General features: G+C 39.2%; 1 protein-coding gene across 5 annotated transcripts in view; it reads right to left on the bottom strand.

Annotated features, from left to right (window-relative positions):
* Positions 1-22,834, bottom strand: part of LOC117179148 — a 321,121-nt gene that overhangs the window by 70,534 nt on the left and 227,753 nt on the right. For all 5 annotated transcript variants that reach the window (XR_004467869.1, XR_004467868.1, XR_004467870.1 and 2 more), the window contains 2 exons: positions 9,384-9,466; positions 17-780 (listed from right to left, as the gene is read on the bottom strand). Coding sequence is in view for 2 of the 5 variants with exons in the window: in XM_033370836.1 (XP_033226727.1) it covers positions 61-780; positions 9,384-9,466 (803 nt within the window). In the remaining 3 variants the exon portion in view is untranslated. The remainder of the gene's footprint in view (positions 1-16; positions 781-9,383; positions 9,467-22,834) is intronic.

Here is a 22,834-nt window from a genome sequence, read left to right as displayed (position 1 = left end):
AAAGAATACTGTATACCTTTATATTGATTAACATCGAGCATAGCCGGTGTGATGCAACTGCTAGACTGTAAGTTTTGATCTTTTTGTAAAAGCAGTCTTAACTACATTCACTGTATCTAAGACTAGACTATCCAGTATTGCTACAGTGAGCTCATTTTTTACGGCTAATTCATCACAGTGAAACTTGGTCCACTCATCCTCTTCAGCTTGTGCTTCCCGCGCAAGTAATTCATCGACTCGATCTCTACGTTTCCTACTCCAACGCATTACCATATTTTCACGCTGAAGTTTTGTCTTAAAACCAAAAAGTGTACTAACTTCTTTGTTGACATATTCGGTTAAATCATTAACGTTATTGGGAGCCTTTATTACTGGTGTCGTTTTTACACTTGGTCGCATCCAACTTGGGCCAGGCTGCTCATGCTCTATACGATAAACTTCTGTAATAGTCTCTTTGCAGAGGTCAAAAAGAAATGCATTATAAATTCTTCTGTCTTTTTTTAGTGCTTCGCTGTCTTTGCTTATGTCCCATATTTCGGGAGGAGCCTCTAAACTCCCGAAATCTTCACCACATTTCTTCACGTTAAATATAAAAGACGTAGCTTTTTCTGTAAAAGCTGTAAGATCGTCTACATTACTGGGAATAACTTCAGGTGGACGCGAAGGAGAACTGTGAGATGCAGCAACCATACCAGCGCCCGGAGGTGTATAGGGAGGCGGCGGTTTATTAGGAATCTCTCGAACATAGTAAGACACTTCTTCAGCCTCTAGGATCTTAATCTGCAATAAAAGAGAAGCCAAACATTTAAAAAATATACGGAACTGAATTGAAAAATAAAGCTCACTTTCGAACTCGATTATTTAAAGAAATATAATGTTCAAATTCAGGAATGTTATTGTTCTACGTTTAATCGTCGTTCATTATTTTCAACTTTTAATAGATTTTTATATTTAAATTCCTCACTACACAATACCGACATTCATTTCAATGTTTAATTCAAAGAGTATAAATCCAACCGGTTCCTTTTGTAAAACAATTACAATTTGTCAATATCCTAAAAGACAATGTGTAATTCCTACATTTTCTGTGTCGTTTAGGGGGATGATATACATGATTTGAGGCTAGTTTACGCAATTAGCCGTAGAAATTCGGACATCGAGTCGTATTACCCCTCGAGCAAACTAGAGCTTCTCGCAGAGGTGCGGTAATGCGAAAGACTGCGCACATTTCTGTTCTCATTACAATCTACCGTAGTAACTGACTGTCAAGGTTTAGTTTTCGTAAACACTTCAAAAACTACTCTAAGTATCCTCAAGTTTCGCGATAAGCTTACACCCTATACGATTATGAATTCAAGACGCGGCAATAAAAACGGGATCAAATGAAGCACACAAATGCGCTTTCCGAGCTTCTATATCCGAAGAAAATGAGCAGGATTCCGAAAAGATCGAAATACTAGCGATAAGGACTAGAAAAGACAAGATTCTATTATACCAGTAAGCAGATGTGAAGTTAAAGAGGTTAATCTAAATTCTTAAGAAATAAGACATAGAAAAGTCAAACGGCGTGACGCGAGATTACTGACTGGAAGGAAGACTACTATAAAGAGGAGATAAGCGCGAAAATATAGAAATTCTATTATAGGTCATTCCTGTATCCATACAAAAATATTTGAAAATACTCTATCACGAATTGGCAAGTCACCTAAGTACAAACAAAGTCCTCGTGAGGAGGCGTCGGTATTATTACTTTCATAACATGCGCGTGTATGTAAGGAGCATATAGCCGTGTGTTTGCGATGTATAATGAACAAAAAGCCTAGGGGACGTCAGTCAGGCAAATTACAAACTATTCCGACAGGAAAATAGCCCTTTACAACGGTTCACCTGGACCGATTGGGTCCCTTTCCAAATAGTAACAGAAGTAACCTTTACGTCGGAAACGACGGTAACAATCAATAGACCTAATGAAGTTGTGGAACAATTCGATGCGCCAAATCGAGATATCAATGATAAGGGAGCGAGTTTCACCTCAGAGAAATTTCGCGATCATTTTAACAAACACGGAATAAAATTAACATTTGATTCAGGCAGGCATCCTTGTGCCAACTAACAGGTAAAGCTGTGAAATGTATCAAGATTCAAGGATAGTCTCCCTTTTGAGCTCTTAATACCTTTTCCTATATTCCTTCGCTTAGTCTTGCAGAACAATGTCAGGCCACGAGTGTGCAACGGAGATTGCTGTCCGAAAATCGTAGTTACAAACAATTTAGGACTTCTCGTTTTGTACAATTGACTCTATCTCCATCGGAACCTTCGGCAGGGCAGGGGCGCGACGAAAACCGTAAGGACGACAAAGATGATAATAAAGCAGTCTTAGCAACGCATTATTTCTGCGGAAATACAATATTTCCGCCTGAGTGGGACACCCAGATAGTATACGTTCCACGTACCAGCGTGTATATGGCACTCTCTGCACCTGTCGCTGGGAACTTCTTGACATAAAATTATGTGAAAGTTTCCATGCATTTTCTTGTCAAGTGGCTATTGGCGCAATTTTCAACCTCTGCTTTCTTCACTTCGGCTTTTAGAAGTGACTTCTCACTTTTGATGTTAAAATTTAGGTCAAGTGTAAGCCTTCTGCTCCATAGCTTCGTAAAAGAACGATCTTTTTCCAATAATCTCGTGTTTCCTGAACATTTTTAGGAGAGATTATCTGTCATTTGCAGCGGTGTAAGCTTTACTTAGAACAATTCAGTTATGAAGACATTGGATAGTAAGAAGACCGCGTTCTCCTTCACGGCGCGAGATATATAATTGCGGAAGGGACCAATTTATATGCTAGCTCTTATGAGTATGCATGATCTGACGTGTGGCTACATCAAGGCCCGTAAGTTTGTCCTTCCTCGATTGAACAACTTCAAACGAGTATAGAAGAACCGGGACGGCAAACATGTTAGTACTAGATACCTTGTTTAACGTCGACAGATTCGAAGACCAAATCATTCGACAAAGATGCTTCTATCTGCTTTGGAGAGACTCCTTCACTGATGTTTGTTTTGAATGCGCCTTTGAGTCACGCCAAGGTATGTATAGGTCCAATGATTGTAAACAAATCTAATAACATAAATATTCAAAACCTCAGAGTCTTTGGGAACGCCAATAATCTTTCCTTTCTTCAGACTTATTTTGGCACATTTGTCCAATCCAAAGTCCATAACAACCTGTCCTGTGTGATATCCAGAAGAATTTAGTAGTGTGATAGATAGAGGCAGAATTGCGATGCAAAAAAGCAGAGAGTTTATGGAATCGCCCTAAAAGACGCGCCTCTGGAAGGCGACGTTTTTATTTGTCACACGATATTTTCCAAATTAGATAGTAAATCTAGTTTTCCAAAGGGGCATCAATCTCTCAATGTATCTCAATATGTGCGGATGAATCGTCAAGCTTTCCAACGGACAGATGATAAGTTTATGAAAGGTTGAATCAAAAGCTTTCCGAAAGTCAGTACAGGCCACTTACAGGACGCGCTGATAGGCGGCTGAGTCCTTGCAGATGCACCAGTGCATTGGTAGGTACTCTCGGCAACCTTATAACCCTCTTTTCGAGCCACGTTATTCGTACATCTCTCTCCAAACAGGCTGAATTCTTCGAACAATCCTGTTGTTTAGGACAGCTGTCAAGATTTTAGACAGTGTGTTCAAAAAAATTCTTAACCTATAATACTCTGGGTTGGACAAGTTCTTTTTCGGTAGGATTATAATGCGTCCTAACACCAGCAACTGCGGATAGGGCGTTTCCAACTTTAAATATAAGGTGAATATGTGGGCCAGATGTTCGTGTGTAGAAGTAACCTTCTTCCATCAGAAGTTTTTGATATCATCTGGTCCTGCAGAGAAAAAGTTGTAAGAACCCCTGTTTTTTTCACATCTTCGGCAGTGGTTGATGGACATTCCTCCTCAGATGTTATAAGGTTGACGCAAGAATTCTCGAATCGGATGCTATTATCAGAATCTTCTTTCAACTCCAGTGTTCCCACGATCTTGTATACCTATCTCCAAAAGTATTCTCCCTGAACCATCCCTCCCAATTCTGTATTCTCTTCCTGGCGTCAGATAATAACCGTATCTGATCAATAATATGCTGCTTGATTGTTAGCAGATTTGACCATTTTAGCCAGATCTTTGGAGTTAAGAGGAACATTCGTGTCAATGTTCCTCCTTGCCCTGAAGTTTCTATCAGCTTTCCGAAAGTGCCTGCTTTAAACGGTTGGTCTTAATGTCGCCAGCTAATCTTCGCCTGTAGCTTGTTCAAATAGCGGTTGGGGAAGCGCGTCGTGTACATATCTAGAGATAATGCTGGCATCGTAGCAGTCTAGCCAGTAATCCTTCAGTTGATTGGTCCACTCAATCGGGGATTTTTTTAAGTCACCCCGAACTCCAGGGTGATTGGCACTGCTTGCCGTCCCATTCTCGGGTGCTCCGCGCGTTTGATATTTTAAAACCGTATCTACAACTATTTGATGGTTCCTTGATGTCATTGCTATTGCCACGAGCAGATGAGGAAAGGATTCGTCCGTCCTTGTAGAGCCCCGCATTCAAGAATCAGGCTGCATACTTAGAGAGGTCGCTTGGTATCGTTTTAGATACCTCGCCCAGATGTGATTCAGTATTCAGCACGGGTGTTACGCCTCCACTTAGGGGTTATTTCCTCAGGACCATCCTTGGAAAATTGTGCGCGACTGTTTATTAATTATTGTCACCATATTTAGTCAAAACTTTTGGTACAGGGGCCCTCTATCCGAAACCCGAGGACCCGTTCGATGGCTTTGTCATAGGCCCTCCGTTTTTATTTAAATCGCTTTTCATGTCAGAAGGTACCCTGAGAAGGATGAGGAAAGTTATCAATACCTCAAAAAGGAGCTGCAACAGCTCTACCCAAAATATTCGGTTTAAGTAATTGTCCTTGTGATCTGTGGTCTCGGAAGTGCGAAGCTATCATTAGTTTATTACCTTAGAGCCATACCAGTGTGCCAAAAGTATGCGAAGGCACTTGCGAGATGGATGCAGGAAACTGTCACCCTTGGATCGCTTCATGTCCTCAAGACACACGAGTGTTTCGTTGGCCTGTCGTTGGGATTTCATCGTGCCCTGTAAGCGCACATCCTACGGTCGTAAAACGTAGACATAAGTGTAATTTAACGCGGTTATACTGGAAGCCGGTGTCATTTTAAGATGGCAGTTGCTTCCAGTGGAACCTGTGATGTCTGTTCAACCCTTCATAAAACGGGATAGAGAGAGATAACATTTTGAGATGCCAGTGTAGCCAGTTATGTTTTAAGTGCCTTAGGACTTTTCTATACATAATTAACTGTTTACATTAATTGGGGTTGACAAATACGAATTATCTATTTCATGGACTTGTTCCCCGCTATAATTAGAAACCTCAAGGGAATTATTCTGAGTATGAAATATAAAGTTCACAATATTATTAATGGCATTATTGCTAGACAGATATAAATCAACTTGGTCTGAACTATTTCTGGTCATAACTGAGAATTCATACTAGCTCTTTGTGATACAAATGCAATTCCCTGTTCTCAGATGTAACATACGATATTTTTTTGAACAAAAGTCTGAGAAAATGATTATGCAATGTTTTACACTTTATTAACAAATTTTCAATCTTGTATCGTGGTTTTCAACCTTATTTGTGTATAATTTTTTGAAAAGAATTTTTAAGAATACTTATATTTTGCATACGCGTTCATTGAGCCGATTCGCAAAATAGATGTTTGTGAAAATGCAGATGCGACACTATTATTTTCACACAATGTGCTGGATTTAAGCACTTTGCACACCATTTAGAGGCATGGAAGTTCTTATATTCGAGGAGGATGTTCCAAAAATAATGGTTGGCCCTCAAGTAAGAAATGCGTCACTTTTTAATGATTTCTATCTATATCTTTAATGCGGAGATAGAAGAAAAGTTTCTAAAACTGAAACTTTAGATCAGTGTTTTTGATTCCCATCAGTTCTATCAGAACTACGAATGACGAAATTACTTCTTCGATACGTCCTGATTGTACAACCAAAAAATTAGTATGGAATAAGGGTTGAGCAAATGCTTCGGAATTTGCAAGTTCTAGTATCTTCATGGGTGAATTATTTTAGTACAACTCGCACAACCGCAAATTAAAAGGATGAACTTTTTAATATGATACGACATTACGAAAGTATACGGAATATAACATTGCATTTTCGATCATCAGCACGCGCGCTGCAAAAGGCAGTTATTATGGTCCAATTTTGAGATATTAGCCGCCTTAAAATGTTGATAATCGTTTTAAAATTCTTTTATTCTTTATGATACGAATGACAAGTTATAGCGAAAATGTCAAAAAAATTAAATACACTATTTTCCGCGTGAATATTCATCTAAAAACAACGTTTTCCACAAGAGTGTGACCACTCGTGATATGAAACTTTTTTATAACGTATATGTTATTATTGAAAATGGAAGATTTCGATAATTCGACGATTATAATATGGATGACAAAAATCTATTCAAGAAATAACGGATCGTTTTCCTCAGAAAGAACTGAAATATTAGTCTTCCTAAATTTCAAATAAAATAATAATTTTATAATTATTTTATCCATAACTTAAGAATACCAACGTTTTAGTTCTTTTTTTAACTATAAACATGACTTTTGTCACAAGATTGGATTTAAAGTCTCCACAGGTACCTTGGATTAAAGCGGATGTATGTAAGTATTTGCATTAACATGGAAAATAAATAAATTTGAATGAAGAGCTTCAGATAAAGATTATTAGTAGCCAGTGAAAATAGTAACTTCCCCATCTTAATATTTTGCAATAAAATAAACTCTTTTCAAGAAAAACGACACTTTATTGTTTTCATAGATTATTTTCATCTATATTATAATAGTCTTAGAGCATGATGAATACTCGTTGCCCCGTTTATATTAAAATCACTGTATATATTATTGTTACTATTTCCTTGTAAAGCTGCTCTATTTAGATCCCATAGCACTTCAATTGAAACCTATTATACAAACGCCACCATCACTGCTGGAGTATCATTTAGGTCTTTCAGCATGAATACATATACCATCAAAAGACTCCACTTCATTAGGTATGGACCTGCGCAAATTTTTTTTTTTACTCTGGTGGCTTTAAAATCACTGTATGAATTTAATCACAAACCAGTGATAAGCCGCAGCTGCATCCGACTTTATGAGCATTACCCGCATTTACCTGAACGTTAGGCCAGGGGGGGGGGGAATGTTGTAAAACACCTCCCGAGTTTAGGCGGGGAGAGGTCATGAGTTTTCACCGGGCGAGATCCAACCGACCAGTCGGTTCGCCGCAGCCAGTTGGCAAGTAGAAATTCAAAAATATGAAAATAATGTCAAACAAGGATTCGGTATAATAGAAATGATAACTGGATAATCTTGCGCCTCAGAGACAAGTACGTTACCTTACAGTTAGTCGTTGCAGGACTCAACTTACTGTTGGAAACAATAGAGAACTCAATTCTAAAATAATATGAAATGAAAAACGAACTGCTAATGAATTGAAACTCATAGATGCTCTATAATCGACTCGAAAAAAACTCCTGAAACATTACAAGAAAACTAATTGGATATATAGCTCGGTCCACTTTTCATTATCGATCCTAGGCACAAATTCGAAATATTTGCAAGTATGAAATGGGAAAAAGGAAGAATAATAGGTGCATAATGAACTCCTCCCCCTTCCTGATGAAACAGAAGATGATATAAGTGATGACGAAAAGTGAGACGTCGATTGCTTATATGCTGATTAGGCTTATTCTGGTGGTTGAATGGTAGATATCGAACGATATTTAGTTGTGTTAATATGTGTTGATAAAACCGTAGATATATCTAATTCATTGATGGAAACAATATGGTAGCGTATTTCCGAATTGAAGTTGCGTGGCAGGAGATATATTACTGATTCAAGCAATTGCTGCCTCATCGCAAAGTTTGTATGCACGGGCTGAGATCATCTTTCGGAAAGAACGAAATATAACTCACAATCAATCTGCTGGAGCTAGTGCCAGCTTATACTCTGGAAACACTTGTAGTTTCGACGCAAACCATTTGTGTCTGACTTGCGGCTAAGAAACAAACGTTTAAAGAATTCTAACAAAGTATCTGTATGCATTTTAGACCCACTGTATATAATTGTCTTTTGGATAAAAGAATTTATATATTTTTTCATAATTCTTTCTACAAATAAAATGAATACAATAAGTACAACAACTTCTACTCATAAACACACAAATATAACTCTCTTTTAGATGAATAAATCAATTTTTTTAAATTGCCAAACTATTATTATAGGGGGAGCGGGTAAATTTTGAGATTATTCTGGAATTCCTTCTGGCTTATTTAAATCACAGATTCTTTCCGAAACACTGCTCCGACGAAGGTCACTGATCAATCTGTCTAGCAATCACCCCAAGCGAATAATCAAACAGCCAGCGAAAAAGTATTTTCCAGGGTCGGTAGTTCACCTGGTAGAGCCGGTACTTTAAAAAATCTAAATGCTTATTTATTTAACTTCTGAGTAATAATTAATAAAATTGCGTCATTTACTTATTATTTAATCATTCTTTTGAATAAACAAGTTTTGGCGAGAAAATTCAAATTTAAGCAAGTTAAATTTTGGTTTGCCATTTTTTTAACTATCAGCCACATAAAATATATGTTATCGACCTCCGGATGCTCTACTAATTAAAAAAAAAATCAGGACAGTACTGATGTTTTTTCGATAAAAAAAAAAACAATTTCAGGATTGTGTTTCCGACCTGAAAAATTAAATTTTAGGCAAAAACATCTAAACCAAATCCCATTTGATAGAACGGTAAGCGGAAAGGTTCAATTAATTTTATAGAATTTTTTGTAAAGTTTAGGGGCAGTTTTATATACTTATTCGGCTACATCTTTTGCAAAATTTGTACACAACAAAATTCGGATCGTTTAATAATGAACTTTACTCCAATAAATTGTATTCAAAAGACTCCTTTAGGATTAAGAAAAACTTCTCGATGTCGCTTGTCGGGATAATTCCCGGAATCCATGGTTTCTTGTCTCTGCTAGTCCAAATGAACCGCTACTTATTTTTCAAAAATTTTGATAGTTTTCATATCTGTTAAATGGTGTAAGTAGTTAAATGGTGTAAGTAGTTGAGCTGTCAATAGCTGGTAGGGAATTATTTCTCAAATAAAAAATAAAAACCTGTTGTACAATTAATTTCTTGAATAATTTTTTAATTTCAAATGGTTTTTTGAGTTCACCTTCTAATAATACACTAAAAAGCAAAATTACGTACCTCAAGCTCTATTTGTAATTGTTCTATCCGTAGTAGCGTTGCATCCAACTCAGCAACTTCCAAACCCGGTTGTGTGAGTGAGGCTGTATCAATAAAAAAAGTTAGTTTAGTACGTGTAGAACAATAAATATTAGATATCTTTGCAATCGAATATGTAGAAAATAGATAGTAAGATGATAGTATATAAGGCTTATTTGTAAGAACACAAATAATTGTTATGTGAAGGGTCTCAAACCCGTAAAATGGGAGAGAGTATTAAGAAAATAAAATGAGCAAGTTATTATTTCACTAATAAAATTAATGATTCTACTCTAATGCACTGTGTAACGCACGACAAAATCTCAGTGTCGCTTATGTTAATCTGCTATCCAACATAAAAATTCATTGTTATGTAAATAACATTAACATAAGGGTCAATATCACGTTATACATTTTTTAACAATTTTTTTCGCAAAATTTGATATTTTGAATGACTGCCTGCACAAAGTCAACAAGAGTGAAGGAGATAGAGAACGATGTTGTCGCTCTCGATTATTCTGATAGCCTCAATTTCGTTTCTTCTGCTTGGATATGCCTGGAGATCTACAGCCAACTTTAATTCAGTTTGCAAAATGAAGTCATCTTTAGATAATATGGGAGAAAAAACAAATTGACCTCAAATATCGCAACAACTTTGGAATTTCGCTCATGATCTACGAACGCCGAATACCGAATTTTCCATACAATTACGTGAAAACTGGTATATACAACTCTTTGGGGATCGAGAGATATACCATGAACAATAAATTGAAAGCACAACACCAACTTTATGCTGCTGGTAAATCTCCCACTCCCGAACTTGGTGTGTAATATGATATTCCTGGATTATATAATTACAAAAACTTGTGAAGAAAAAAAGGATTTCTCCAAAGTGCGAGGCGGGAAACGAACCCGCAAACCGATGGAATGGGTTCAAAACCTATGCTTTAGCCCCCACGATCAGCGTCCCATTCTGATACTATTTTTATTTAGAAACGCATTTAATAATTCTATGTTGGTTTAAAATTACTTGAAATTAGTTATTACTATAGACTATAGATCTGGAATAGGTGAACCAGAGACTATATCGCGAGGAGTAGCTACTCTAGGGAACTGACGGACTCCCAAGCTCCAACACTTATTCTCCCAAGTCATGACGTAATTGCCGTGTCATGGGCTGAATGGCTTGTCTACCTCTACTGAGGGGTGTAAGCCGGGATCACAAAGGCGGTGTCTTAACGAAAACTTTGTGACACCAGGTTGAATCCGTTAGTATGTAGACCTGCCCACTGAAAGCGCTGTTCTAAGGGGAGTATTTCTTATTTCCTTAGCTTTTAGTGGGATCATGAACGGAAAACATAAATGTAACCAAAACAAAAACAATAAAGGGCTCGTTCCGGGACTCTCCTCTAATCCACCGCCAAAAGTTGTCGTTACTTCATTGCGTTCGGGCACCATCGTAGTCGAGGTCGCAGATATATGATCGCCAAGCTGGATAGTAGAAGGGCTACAACGTTTAGGCTTAAAGAAGGACTAAACCTGGAGGCTAAGAGGATGGAGTGTCTGCAATGGTACGGCAGAGCAATCGTACTGATTCCCGCACCCCCGAGAGTCCGATACCCATCCTGGCCTGTCTGAGATTCCAAAACCCGACTTTACAAACCGACTCATAGAAGGTTTATTCCGACAGGCAGTCATCCAGGTCGAAGGGGAGAAGCTGGATTCTGATGGTTGGTTCCCAAATCCTCAATCAAAGCCCTTGCGGCTTTGGGTTACTCACCCTACCTAGGAGTGGGTAGGGTTATCTTCCGGTTGACCATTTAATGGATGAGACGGGAATCCTTATGATGCAGATTAATTTCCACCTTAGCAAAGGCACCTCGGCGGTTTTAGCCAGTCGCATCTCAGCGGTGCAGATAGGGCTTGCCCTAATCCAAGAACCATAGTAACACAGAGAAAGGATCAGTGGCTTGTCAGGGTGTGGCAACATTTATAAGGGGCCGCGTGAAAAAACGCCAAGGACATGCATTGCCGTCAAGGGTATGGATGCGATCTTGGTCCTTGAGCTCTGTCCCAGGGATTAATGGTGGAATAACCACCTAAAACCAGGATTCAACCATACTTCTGTCTCCTTGGTTGCTGAACTCATGCCAGTTAATTTTGGGCCTTGAACATCTGGCCCACTCAGCCTTGCACGACGCCGCCGTCTTCTACCGGTCTCTGTGCGCCACATGGCATTGACGCGTGATGTCACAATACCCACGCCATTGACAACAATTCCATAGTAAGAAGAGTGAGATTCTACAACGTTGAAAGATGAATACGAACTCCTAATGCAACCTGAAATAAGAACCGATGACCAGCTATGGACCCCAGTTAAGCCTCATATTACGTGGCCATGTAAGATCACGATCCCGACTGCTTACAATATTAAGTTTTATTGATTATAAAATTATATACATTGATGTTTAAATTTTAGAAAAACAAGGTTAATTTAATTTAGCGCGGCATGGGTCACGAGGAAAAGCACGTGTTTACTCGTTCGCCTTTAGCAAGTAACTAGTTGAAAAAACAAGTCACGCATTCGCAGTCGTATGACTGCGTTTAGGCTAATTGACTGATGAAAGAAAATAAAGGGAAATTAAAATGGGTAATCTGAACCTCCTGTGGGCAATATCACGCTTGATATGAGAAATACAAAAAAAGAAATTAAAGAGTTCTTAGTAGTAGTTCTTTGATGCGTGCTAAACTCCATTTGGCTAGTGGCACTTTTTCTTCTTTTAAAAGGACGATGCCTCCCACTTTGCCCTTAAACATCTGGCCCACTCAGCTTTGCAGGACGCCGCCATCTTCTATCGGCATCTGTGCACCATGTCACTGAGGCGTAACGTCACAATACCCACGCCATTGACAACAATTCCATGGTAAGAAGAGTGAGATTCTACCACGTTAAAAGATGAATATGAACCCCTAAAGCAGCCTGAAATAAGGACCGATGACCAGCTATGGCATCCCGTTAAGCTTCATATTACGTGGCTATGTAAGATCATGATCTCGAATGTTTACAATATTAAGTTTTATTAATTATAAAACTATATACGTTGATGGTTAACTTTTAGAAAAACAAGGGTAATTCAATTTATCGCGGCATGGGTCACGAGGAAAAGCACGTGTTTACTCGTTCGACTTTAGCAAGTAAATAGTTGGAAAAACAAGTCACGCAATTGCAGTCATATGACTGAGTTTAGGCTAATTGACTGATGAAAGAAAATGAAGGAAAATTAAAATGGGATATCTGAACATCCTGCGGGCAATATCACGCTTGATATGAGAAATACGAAAAAAGAAATTAAAGCGTTCTTAGTAGTAGTTCTTCGTTACGTGCAAAACTATATTTAGCTAGTGTCACCTTTTCTTCCTTTAAAAGGACGATGCCTTCCACTTTGACCTCATTAGTCTCCAGTAACCATTTCGAGCGTTGTTGAAGATGATAGAGCTATTTACGAAATATTTGGCTCCGCTAATCCAAAACCTTCTCAATAGTTGGCTCTAAGTCAACTGTTGTTCTGTCGCTATATTGGACCTGCCATCTTGAATTAGTAAAAACTGACAACGAATTCGTAATCAGCGACCCATAAAAACCCTCTATACCAACTTTCATGAAAATTGAACATTTTTGGACGTTTTTGTCCACTATATTGGATCCAACATCTTGAATTTGTTAAATCTGGTAACGGATTTATTACCAGCGACCAAAAAAACCCTGTATACCGATTTTGATAAACATTCATCAAAAAATGGTTTTATTGAAAAACATCAAAGTAGGAAAAAAATTGTCGGCTTCAAGCCGCCATATTGGATACTGCCATCCTGAGTTTCAAAAAACCTATACATGGATTTTCAGGATTAGGTTCCATGGACGCAAAAAATTCACAAATTATAAAAATACAACAACGGTTTCGAGGTGAAAATTTACAATGAAAAATTGTTATCATTCGAAATTTCGCATTTTTTGTTAAATAAAAAAATATAACATTGTTAAGATCAAATTTTTTTTAATATTCTGACTGGACCAATCGCAAGTTCAGACAATTTTACATCGAATATGACTCGTTTTAATTTTTTGACCGTCGGATTCATATTTAAAATGGCGGTTGAAAAAGGCTTAAAAAATCGCTCGTTTGGGCCTTGGGTAAAATCGTGAAAAGTGAGATATGAAGTGAGAGCCCTGACAAATGGAACAAGAATTAGAAGGTTTTTTTTGCCTCTCAGAAGAAGTTAAAATTAACCGTTAAATTCTGTTTTCTTAGAGTTTTGGAAAGAATGGTTGGTCGATTTTTTTTCAGATAACGAAGCGGATGAGCAGTCGTATGGAAGAGCAGTTTATAAATCTTTAACGTGACTTTCAAGACAAGTTTATAACTCCCTAAACGTAGGAAAGTCTTCTTGGTCTTTTAAGGACGTTTCCCAGTCCTCACGAGTTTGAGGATCGAAATTGTGAACAAGCAAATAAACAAACCAATCGTCCCATTGATCTACGGGTCTACTCATATTTGAAACCGCACGAATGGATTCATTCGTGGCGTTCAGAAGACGTAAGGTTTCGTCTACTGATTTTGGCAGGCTCAAGAACAAGACAACAGCTTAAGCATATAAGCCGCAGGAAGAACTCGTTTATTGCCATCGAAAGGTTTCTCTTTCAAGTTGATCAACACTGAATTTTGGAAGAGGGAGAGAGGGTAAATGCTTAAAGGAGATTTCTGAGCAATGTGCTACAGGAGATATTTTTTATTACCTGGTATTTCTCCGGAATTGCGCCGATATTTTTTAGTATTATGGTGAATTGAGCTTTTATTGCAATGTAGTCAGCTTCTACCTCCTCTAATTTATAATCAACAATATGAGAATCCTCAGAGTTTTTCAGATCCCACACTATTGCAAAATACTTCGCGTAAAAGTCCGATCAGTATTTTTCCATTGTAGCCAGTCTAATTTCCATATATGTCATGTTCACGTCAAGGTGTCTATCGACTTTACGTTTTTCAAGAGGAAAGGCATTCAAAATACACTCAGATATGCACTATATATAGAACCCCGTACAACAAATCGATATTAGCCTAGTCGAAACAAAACAGGTGGTGACTACACACAGAAAGGAAATCGTTTGATTATATGATTCTTCAAGTTCACAGTCAGATGCTTGTTTTTCACTTTAAGGAATTAATGAAGAAGCTATCTATCTCGACTCAAAAATACTCTACTATTCTCCATGAGTGAGATAGCATTTTGCGATTCATTTTTCATAACTTTATTAAATCCGGCTCGTAGGACCAGTTTTGTTTATAATATTAAGTTTTCTTGATAAGAAAACAAGGTAAAGATTTATTTTAGGTGCACAATCGCAGTCGGACGACTGAGCTTAGACTAATTGACTGATAGAATAAAACGAAGGAAAATTAAAACGTACAATCTGTACCATGGAATACAGCCGTTGCGGATGAACTCCTACCGAGTAATTGAAGATACATAACAATGTTAAAACTCGGTAAACTCATGACCCTTGTTAACTTCCAGATGCAACATTTAGAAATATTATTTACAGAATAACTATTACATAGACTAATAAAATTCTGCTGTCGACTCGCCGATGCACCTGGATGCTCGAATTAAATGTCATTGGGTACATGTTGACAAGGTGTAGTAACTTACCGCCTAACCAAGATGCAGGTCTAGGCTGTGTAATATTTTTTATTGTAATTTTGACTACAAACCTATATTTTTGTATAATATATGTTTTTGTATAATATCTACCATGAGAAGCGCCACACCTACAGCACATCCCAATCTCTGTCCATTTTAGTTTACCAATATTGTTTTCAAACAACTAAAGTGTAAAATAATTTGCGTCGAAGCTGGGACACGAGACGGAAAAGAACTGACAGGTGGTAACCATTGGTCAAATGTCAGCAAAGTCAGTCGTCGTTAACCATCGTAACAGAAGGGCGGTCAAAACTAACACGGCGCAGCAATGCCGTGCAACTACAAAAGGCAGCACCAATCAGGCACCATCACGACCAGCGTAGAAAATTCAACAATGTGTCATTAGATAAGTTTCTTAAAATAAAAACTAACATTAGTAAGTTTTACAGGTGTAGTTAAATGCTGGATTGCGAAAGACGGTACTCTCTCTCTCACTCGTATGATCACACCCCTGCGTTATGTCTCATTTTGGTTAAGAATGTGAAAATCCGGGTGACTTGTCAAATTTTGGGGCATTACCGGGGCCAGCGAGGATTGGATAGGGACAACTTTATCTGGCGCCTGTAAAATAAATGATAGAGATTCGAGGGTAGCGGCACCTGTTGACCGCCAAGCCAGTCGGTTACGGGAAAAGGACGGGATGGCGCTAGGAGTCGAGGAGGGTTGTCTGGCCCTCTACTGGGAGTGTAGAACGGCCAACGGAGCTGCACCGGGTGAGAGATCCTTAAGGTAACTCGGTTCACCGCGCCCGGCGAACTGCCGTTCCTGCGTCGCGCGGCCAGCTATATTACCCTGCCTGTGTGTCGCAACGGTGCACTGGCTGGCGGTGAGTGGAAGAGAGCGCGTAACGTTAGCCCGGTGTTCACATGCAAATGCGCATTATGTGACGATGCATTACATGTTGAATGTTGGAACTGCCGACAGAAGGGGCACTTCCAAATTGTATGTCCGAAAACCCAGAGGCGCAATTATTGTCGCCGGTGTGGCAAAGAGGAAGTGACCGAGAAAGAATGCAAACTTTCCGAGAACTGTTCGAGAAATCGAAAAAGGAAGAAGGCATAAGGGTTAACCCTTCTTCCTCCAGTCTCCAATTGGCCCCTCAGGACGACCGACACGTACCGCAAGAGAACAGGCTTGTGTTAGTGCATCCAGCAGTAGTGGGGATAGCCCAGAATACCAACCTCACTCCCGTAGAGGCTCCTGAAGCAAGAACGAGGGTAAGAGAAAAACCGAACCGCACTCAAGAGAATCAGGTAATTCTGGCCCTACTCAAGTCGAATGAACCTTTAACAGCATCATCAGGTGAAGGCCCTTCGTTACCGCTACAATTAGAAGTTAAGGAGCCTCCTAGGTAAGACAGATGGCTTACCTTGCGAGTCTTAACGACTGCTCGAAATGGTAACACCTCTAAAGTCCTTGCTCTAATCGATATCGATGCATCCCGAACAGTCATAGGAGATATTGGCTTGGTCATTGCAGATAAATATCAAGCGACACTGCATACGGCATTTAATCAGGCAGTCATGACTGCAGGCGGTACGGTCAGTCAAGTTTAAGCCACGTGTCAGCTCGCAATCAAATTGATCGTGTTTTGCGAATGATGAAGATCCATATTGTCCCGATCATGAGTGATCAAGTATTCTTGGGCATGGACTTCATCAACACATTCATAATCCTACACGATGGGAGTAAACGAACTTGGTATATGTCGGACTACCCGGAATTAGTCGACCATTATACTGAGGAGGGTACCGAACTGGAAGTGGAGAGGAGGGATGAAAATCCGGCAACATTAGACCAGTGTTGTGGCCTCCGCGAAATTACAGCTAAGCTATCTCGGATTCGTCGTAAATCAGCATGGTTTGCAGGTCGATCCGGACAAAGTCGAGCCCTTTTTCTCATACCCAGCCCCAAGAACAATAAAGCAGCTGAGACGGTTCTTGGGAATGGCGTCATGGTACCCTCGTTTTATACCCGACTTTGCGACTAAAGCGAAACCACTGTACAAACTGCTTAGAACGAACGTCCCATGGACTTAAGGACCGACTCGAAACAGCAACGATTTTCACTTACCCTGGTTGATCCAGACCGACGCGAGCGACTTTGATCTGGGAGTAGTCCTCACGCAGATGCAAGACAGCGTTTGGAGGGTAATAGCCTTCGCGAGTAGGACGATGTCAGACGTTGATAGAAAGTAATCGTTCAGGGAAAAGGAGGGTTTAGCCGTGATCTAGTCGGTTAGGAAATTCCGGCACTATACAGAGGGGTTTCACTTCACAGTGATCACCGACCACAGTTCGTTGCGATCCTTAAAGAATCTTCATAATCCAACAGGCCGATTGGCGCGATGGACACTTGAACTCCTCGAATACGATTTTGAGGTCATAAACCGGAAAGGAGCACTGCACCCCGTGCCAGACGCCCTTTCTCAGATATACGAAGATATACGAAGTTAGACAGAAGTCAAGAAGTCTTCGACGAGGTGCACAATCACCCCCAAACCGCACATCTGGGAATGGTCAAGACATACCGAAGAGCCTCGGTTCAGTATTACTGGCCAGGCATGCACCGTGACATTGCCCTGTGGGTAAGATCTACGACACCTGTCAGCGAATCAAGGCTGATCTAAGGTCTGCAGCGAGTCTAATAGGCCACAGTGTGATCCAGCAGCCTTGAACGGTAGTGGCCAAGACAATTATCAAGGCTTTTGAGGATAATATATTGAACCGATGGATTGCACCGGAGATTCGTTTGTCGGACAACGGAACATAATACGTCAACCATGCGTTTCAGGGTCGACCGAGACATACAGAATCCGACACTCGTTTACTCCGGTGTACCATCCGCAGGCGGACCCGGTGGAGTAAGTCCATCGAGTCCTCAAAATAATGGTCTCGGCGTATGTAGCAAAAAACCATCGGCAGTGGGAAGTGTACCTCGAAGATTTCAGGTTCGCCTACACTACGGCCGTGCGTAGCACTACAGGGATTAGCCCGGCTTAATTAAATCTAGATAGGGAACCAAAGCCGTACAATAGCCTGCGCCGAAGGGTCGAGGAACCAACTGAATTGCCCCCACCAGACCACGAAGAATGGAGGCAAAGAATGGTTAAACTGAAGGAACTTCTAATATTAAATTTAGTAAGTTTTACTATGAGCAGTGGAATATTGGATTGCGAAAGATGATAGTCTCTTTCTCTCACTCGTATGATCCCACCTGTGCGACCTGACTCATTTAGGTTAAAATTGTGAAATTCAGGGTGACTTGCCAAATTATGGGACATTACTGTGGCCAGCGAGGCTCCGGCGATTCTTCTAGAACCAAACTGGAGGGCCTATGACAAAACCAGCGAACGCGTCCTCGGGTTGCTGATAGAGGGTGCCTGTACCAAGAGTTTCTGCCAAATAGGGTAAAAAAAATTAATAGGCAGTTGCGGACAATGGTCCATTGGTGATCCTGGAGTAATTAACCCCCAAGTAAAGGTGTGAAAATAGTGCCGAAAGCTAAATGGCTCTTGGGTGAGGTAACTCGAACGCAGACTTTTGGATACTGGGCGACCTTTCAGAATGTACAGCCTTATGCTGCCATGCGAGGCTTTACAAGGTTGAACGAACTCCTTTCCCTAGTTTCGCATGGGAATAATAACGGTTACACCTAACATGGTTATAGTTTACTCTAGAGCTGGGAGAGCCCATGAAGAGTCAACGCAATGGATCGGCGGAATTTCGGGGCTTTTAGGTGAACGGCGGGACTCAATCACGACTTGCTAGAGTACTAAGATGCGAGTGTGGCCCCTGAACAAGAGGGTTACATAGCACGACTGCATGCTCTGTGGTGCGATAAACATCCAGACATATCGCACTTTCGCATAAATGTCCGATCTACTTATCAATGGATGATTACAGTGCAAGGCCGTAATTTAACATTTGATTTCAGTACTGAACCTTCGACTCGACCTCCATGGTGATACATAGATAAACGTTTATTTTTCGGCATGTTGGCCTTAAAAAATTGAATTGCTTACACTTTCATTTTTTTGCAGAATTTTCTTAGAACTACCTCTTAAAAACTAACTAACCGCTCTTATAGTCTAGCCTTCCTCGCTTCACCTCGCCTTGCACGCATATCCCTACTTTATTGCTTTCCCTCGCATTGCCAAGTTTTTTCTCCGCGGCTGCTACCTAATACTTATCTACTATTTACAATATTTACAATTTTCTTACACCCAATTCCTCTCCTATTTACAATCCTTCATTCCACATTCCGCTTCCTCATACCTTCTCTTCTTCTCCATCTTACTAATCACCCTCTTCATCCATGCTACTGCCCTTTTGTCCCCACTTTCATGCTCCTCCAACCAGTGCTCCACTTTTGCATTCCCCTTCCAGCACAATTCATACATCCTTCACTTCTTTTCTTTAATTTTTCACGCAAATATTGCGCTCAGTACCTTGGCATAATAGACTCATAAATCCCCTTAAACCTTGGCTTACTTATTCTCGCCTTCCCCTCTGTCTTCTCTCTCTCTCTCTCCATGCCATTCTTGTTAACCATCTCATAAGCCTTCCTACCTTCCTCGTGCATCCTTCTCACTTCATCCATCTACAATCCATTCAACCAGCTTACTTCCCCCTCTTCCAAAAATTTATCCTCATATTTACATGCACAACTCCCCGTTATAATCCCTAAAATCGTTCTTCCTGTCTCTTTCCTGACAATATAGTTAGGCGTATTTCTTGCCAATCCCAGGGTTCACTTTACATACCTCTCCTGTATCATATTTACGTCCTTACTTACCTTCTACCCCTACCACCCTAATTTCTCCTACCATCCCGAGATTCCCTCCGATCCTCTCACTCTATCTTTCGTCTCTTCATATACCTCCCTTACCCTCTCGATCAGGCCTTTCTGCACTCCCCCCTATACACCCCTCTCGTAAGTTTTTAATTTTCTTTCAGTTTTTACAAGTTTTACATTTTTTTAAATTTATTATACGACTTTTCAGAAATTAATATCGCGTAAGTACCTGTATCAATTTCTATTTTCATAATAATTCCATTTACTTTTACATTTTCAAACATCGGCTTACCTTCTAAATTTTTTTCATTCGTAGCCCGCTTACCTACAAATTCCTTTTTATGTTCATTTAAATGAAGAAAGTCACTTTTATTTTCACCAGCTTCATCCCATGATGACTCTGCTTGGTCAGCTGTTTTGCCATTGCCTTCTGATTCATCATCGTTATGCATGAGCTGTACTCGTCGCTGGTCCTTACTTTTATTTGGTCCTTGTGTTCTGTATACTTGCTTTAAATGTTCCTTTATATTGCAATTATTGCACATATAATCCCTAAATCAACACTCTACTTGTGTGATTTAGTTTTCCACAATAATAACATGTTATTTTACGTGAGAAGTTTGTTCTATTACCAGCTACTGTCAGCTGACGTATATTTTCCTCTGTACGCCTTCCCGTACTTTTATTTTCCCAATGGTGCTGCGTAGACCTTAAGGCAAATACTTCTCTTTTTGTCTCTTTATTTTTCATTATTTTTCTCGTACCTGATGCATTCATTTCAGCTGATTCTTGTGCTGTTTCTTATTTTAGGGCATCTTCGAAAGTTAGTTTTTCTTTTTTAAGGGCATGTGATACTTAGAAAATTGTCGATTTTACCAGTTTTAGGTTCCCCCGGCTTTTTTCTAGAATAATAAATATTTTGTCTTAAAAATTTGGGATATGATAGCGATTATGCTAACGGACGTCCCCACACACTTTTTTTATAGGTTAATTCAAAAAACTTTTAATTTAGCAAAATGTGATTAATTTGCATAGCACTTAGGAAATTGTATCGATTTTTTCAGTGTTAGATTCCCCGGGCTTTTTTCCTAGGATAAGAAATATTTTGCCTTCAAAATCTGGGAAATGATAGTGAACATGCTAACAGATGTCCCCGCACACTTTTTTTGTGTTTTTTGTCAACATTTTTTTGATATTGCTAACAACGTGCGTGTATATTTCGAGGTTTTGTGTGTTACAATTCACCCGAGCGTTACTTCCAAACTATACAATATTTTTGGCCGAAAACTTTGGACTTACAAATAAACATAGTAACTTATCTCCCGGAACTAACCTTCTTTGCAGCCAATCAAAAATTTTATTTCATAAATAATTTCCAGATTATCGGAAAGGCAGAGATGAAAAACGACGTAACCTCAAAATAATGCATATGCATACAATTTTTATTTAGCACAATAAATTTTTTGTTATTATCCCTCAAAAAAGAGTCTAGGGACGTCCGTTATGATATTTTATAGCATCTCCGAATTCATTTTTTTAATTTTTTCATTTTCGTGGAAAAAGCCGGGAAAACTGTAAGTATCACATGCCCTTATACAGGGCTACTATTGTGTCGTGATTTTTTAACCTAACCACGAACTGATCCCTTAATGCATTACTTGGATTCGTTTTAAAATCATATTTAAGTGATAATTCTTTTAGCTTTACTGCGAAGTCAGCCACAGCTTCTGATGGCTCTTGTCTTGCCATATTAAAATTACAGCTCTCCATCACTTCCTATGGATTTGGGTTGGGATATTCATTCATAACTTTAGCAATATGTTCTGAAGATTTATCCTTTATTTTTGCTCGGGACAAAAACGTTGTTTAATTAACTTAAATGTATCTGTATCCACTTGCGTCAATAAATATGATTTTTGTTTTTCTGCTTTAACATCTTTTGCTGCAAAATACATTTCTATTTGCTCGATGAATGTTTCCCAATCATGCTTTTGCAGCGAAAAATAAACTCTTCGTTCTCCCATTTCATTGTCTTCTTCTTACTCTTCACTGTCGATGACCTCTGCACTGTCCACGTCTTCAGCGTTGTGAAATATTTCTACCTCTGTAGATTTTTCGAGTTTATTGGCCTCTGCTTGACTTTGCTCGTTCGAATTAGCTTGGCTTACACTTTCCGTTGACGTGGCTTCTGGTGTCACTTTACCTTTTCTTTTCCTAATCTTTTTGCTAGCACTTGAAATTGATTGAATCGAATGTTTTCTATGACGTGCTTTACTACTTTCCGTAAATAGTACAAATCTGCGAGATCTCAAACATCTGAACATTTGTACTTAAGCAAAGTCTGAATTAATTCACTCTTCTCTGTTTTTTCTGATTTTTTTTTTATAAATTTCAGAATTTTTACATATCTTTCTCAGTTCATCTACGCTGGAGTAATCATAGACAGTCTCTAAATGTTTCTTGTTGAACTTGAATTCAAATAAATTCTATAAGTTCCTTTTTTGAAAAACTATGTACCCACGTCGGAGATTTATCTAACACGAGTCTATTCCAATGTTACGAGGGTAGTTCAACAAGTCCTTAGAATGACCAACAGATTGCGCGCGAATCGTTCCAAATCATCTGTTTTCAGTCAGCACCACTCCCGACTAGATATATGGTGCAGTCACAGTCCACATCTTCTGAGTTTACGTGTTTTTATAACCAATTGAAAAAAAATAGTTCGTTAAGAAAAATGAAAAAAAACGAGTTCAGAGTGGTAATCAAACATTTTAATTTAAAGGGTTTAACTCCATATGAGATAAAAAATGAATTGGACTCAGTTCATGGCACATCTGCCCCTGCTTTAGCAACGGTTTATAACTGGGTAAATGAAT

This window comes from Belonocnema kinseyi, chromosome 8 (genome assembly GCF_010883055.1).
Source record: "Belonocnema kinseyi isolate 2016_QV_RU_SX_M_011 chromosome 8, B_treatae_v1, whole genome shotgun sequence".
Lineage (NCBI taxonomy): Eukaryota > Metazoa > Arthropoda > Insecta > Hymenoptera > Cynipidae > Belonocnema > Belonocnema kinseyi.
Note: the sequence above shows the minus strand (reverse complement) of the source record. Positions and strands in the feature narration are given on the sequence as shown.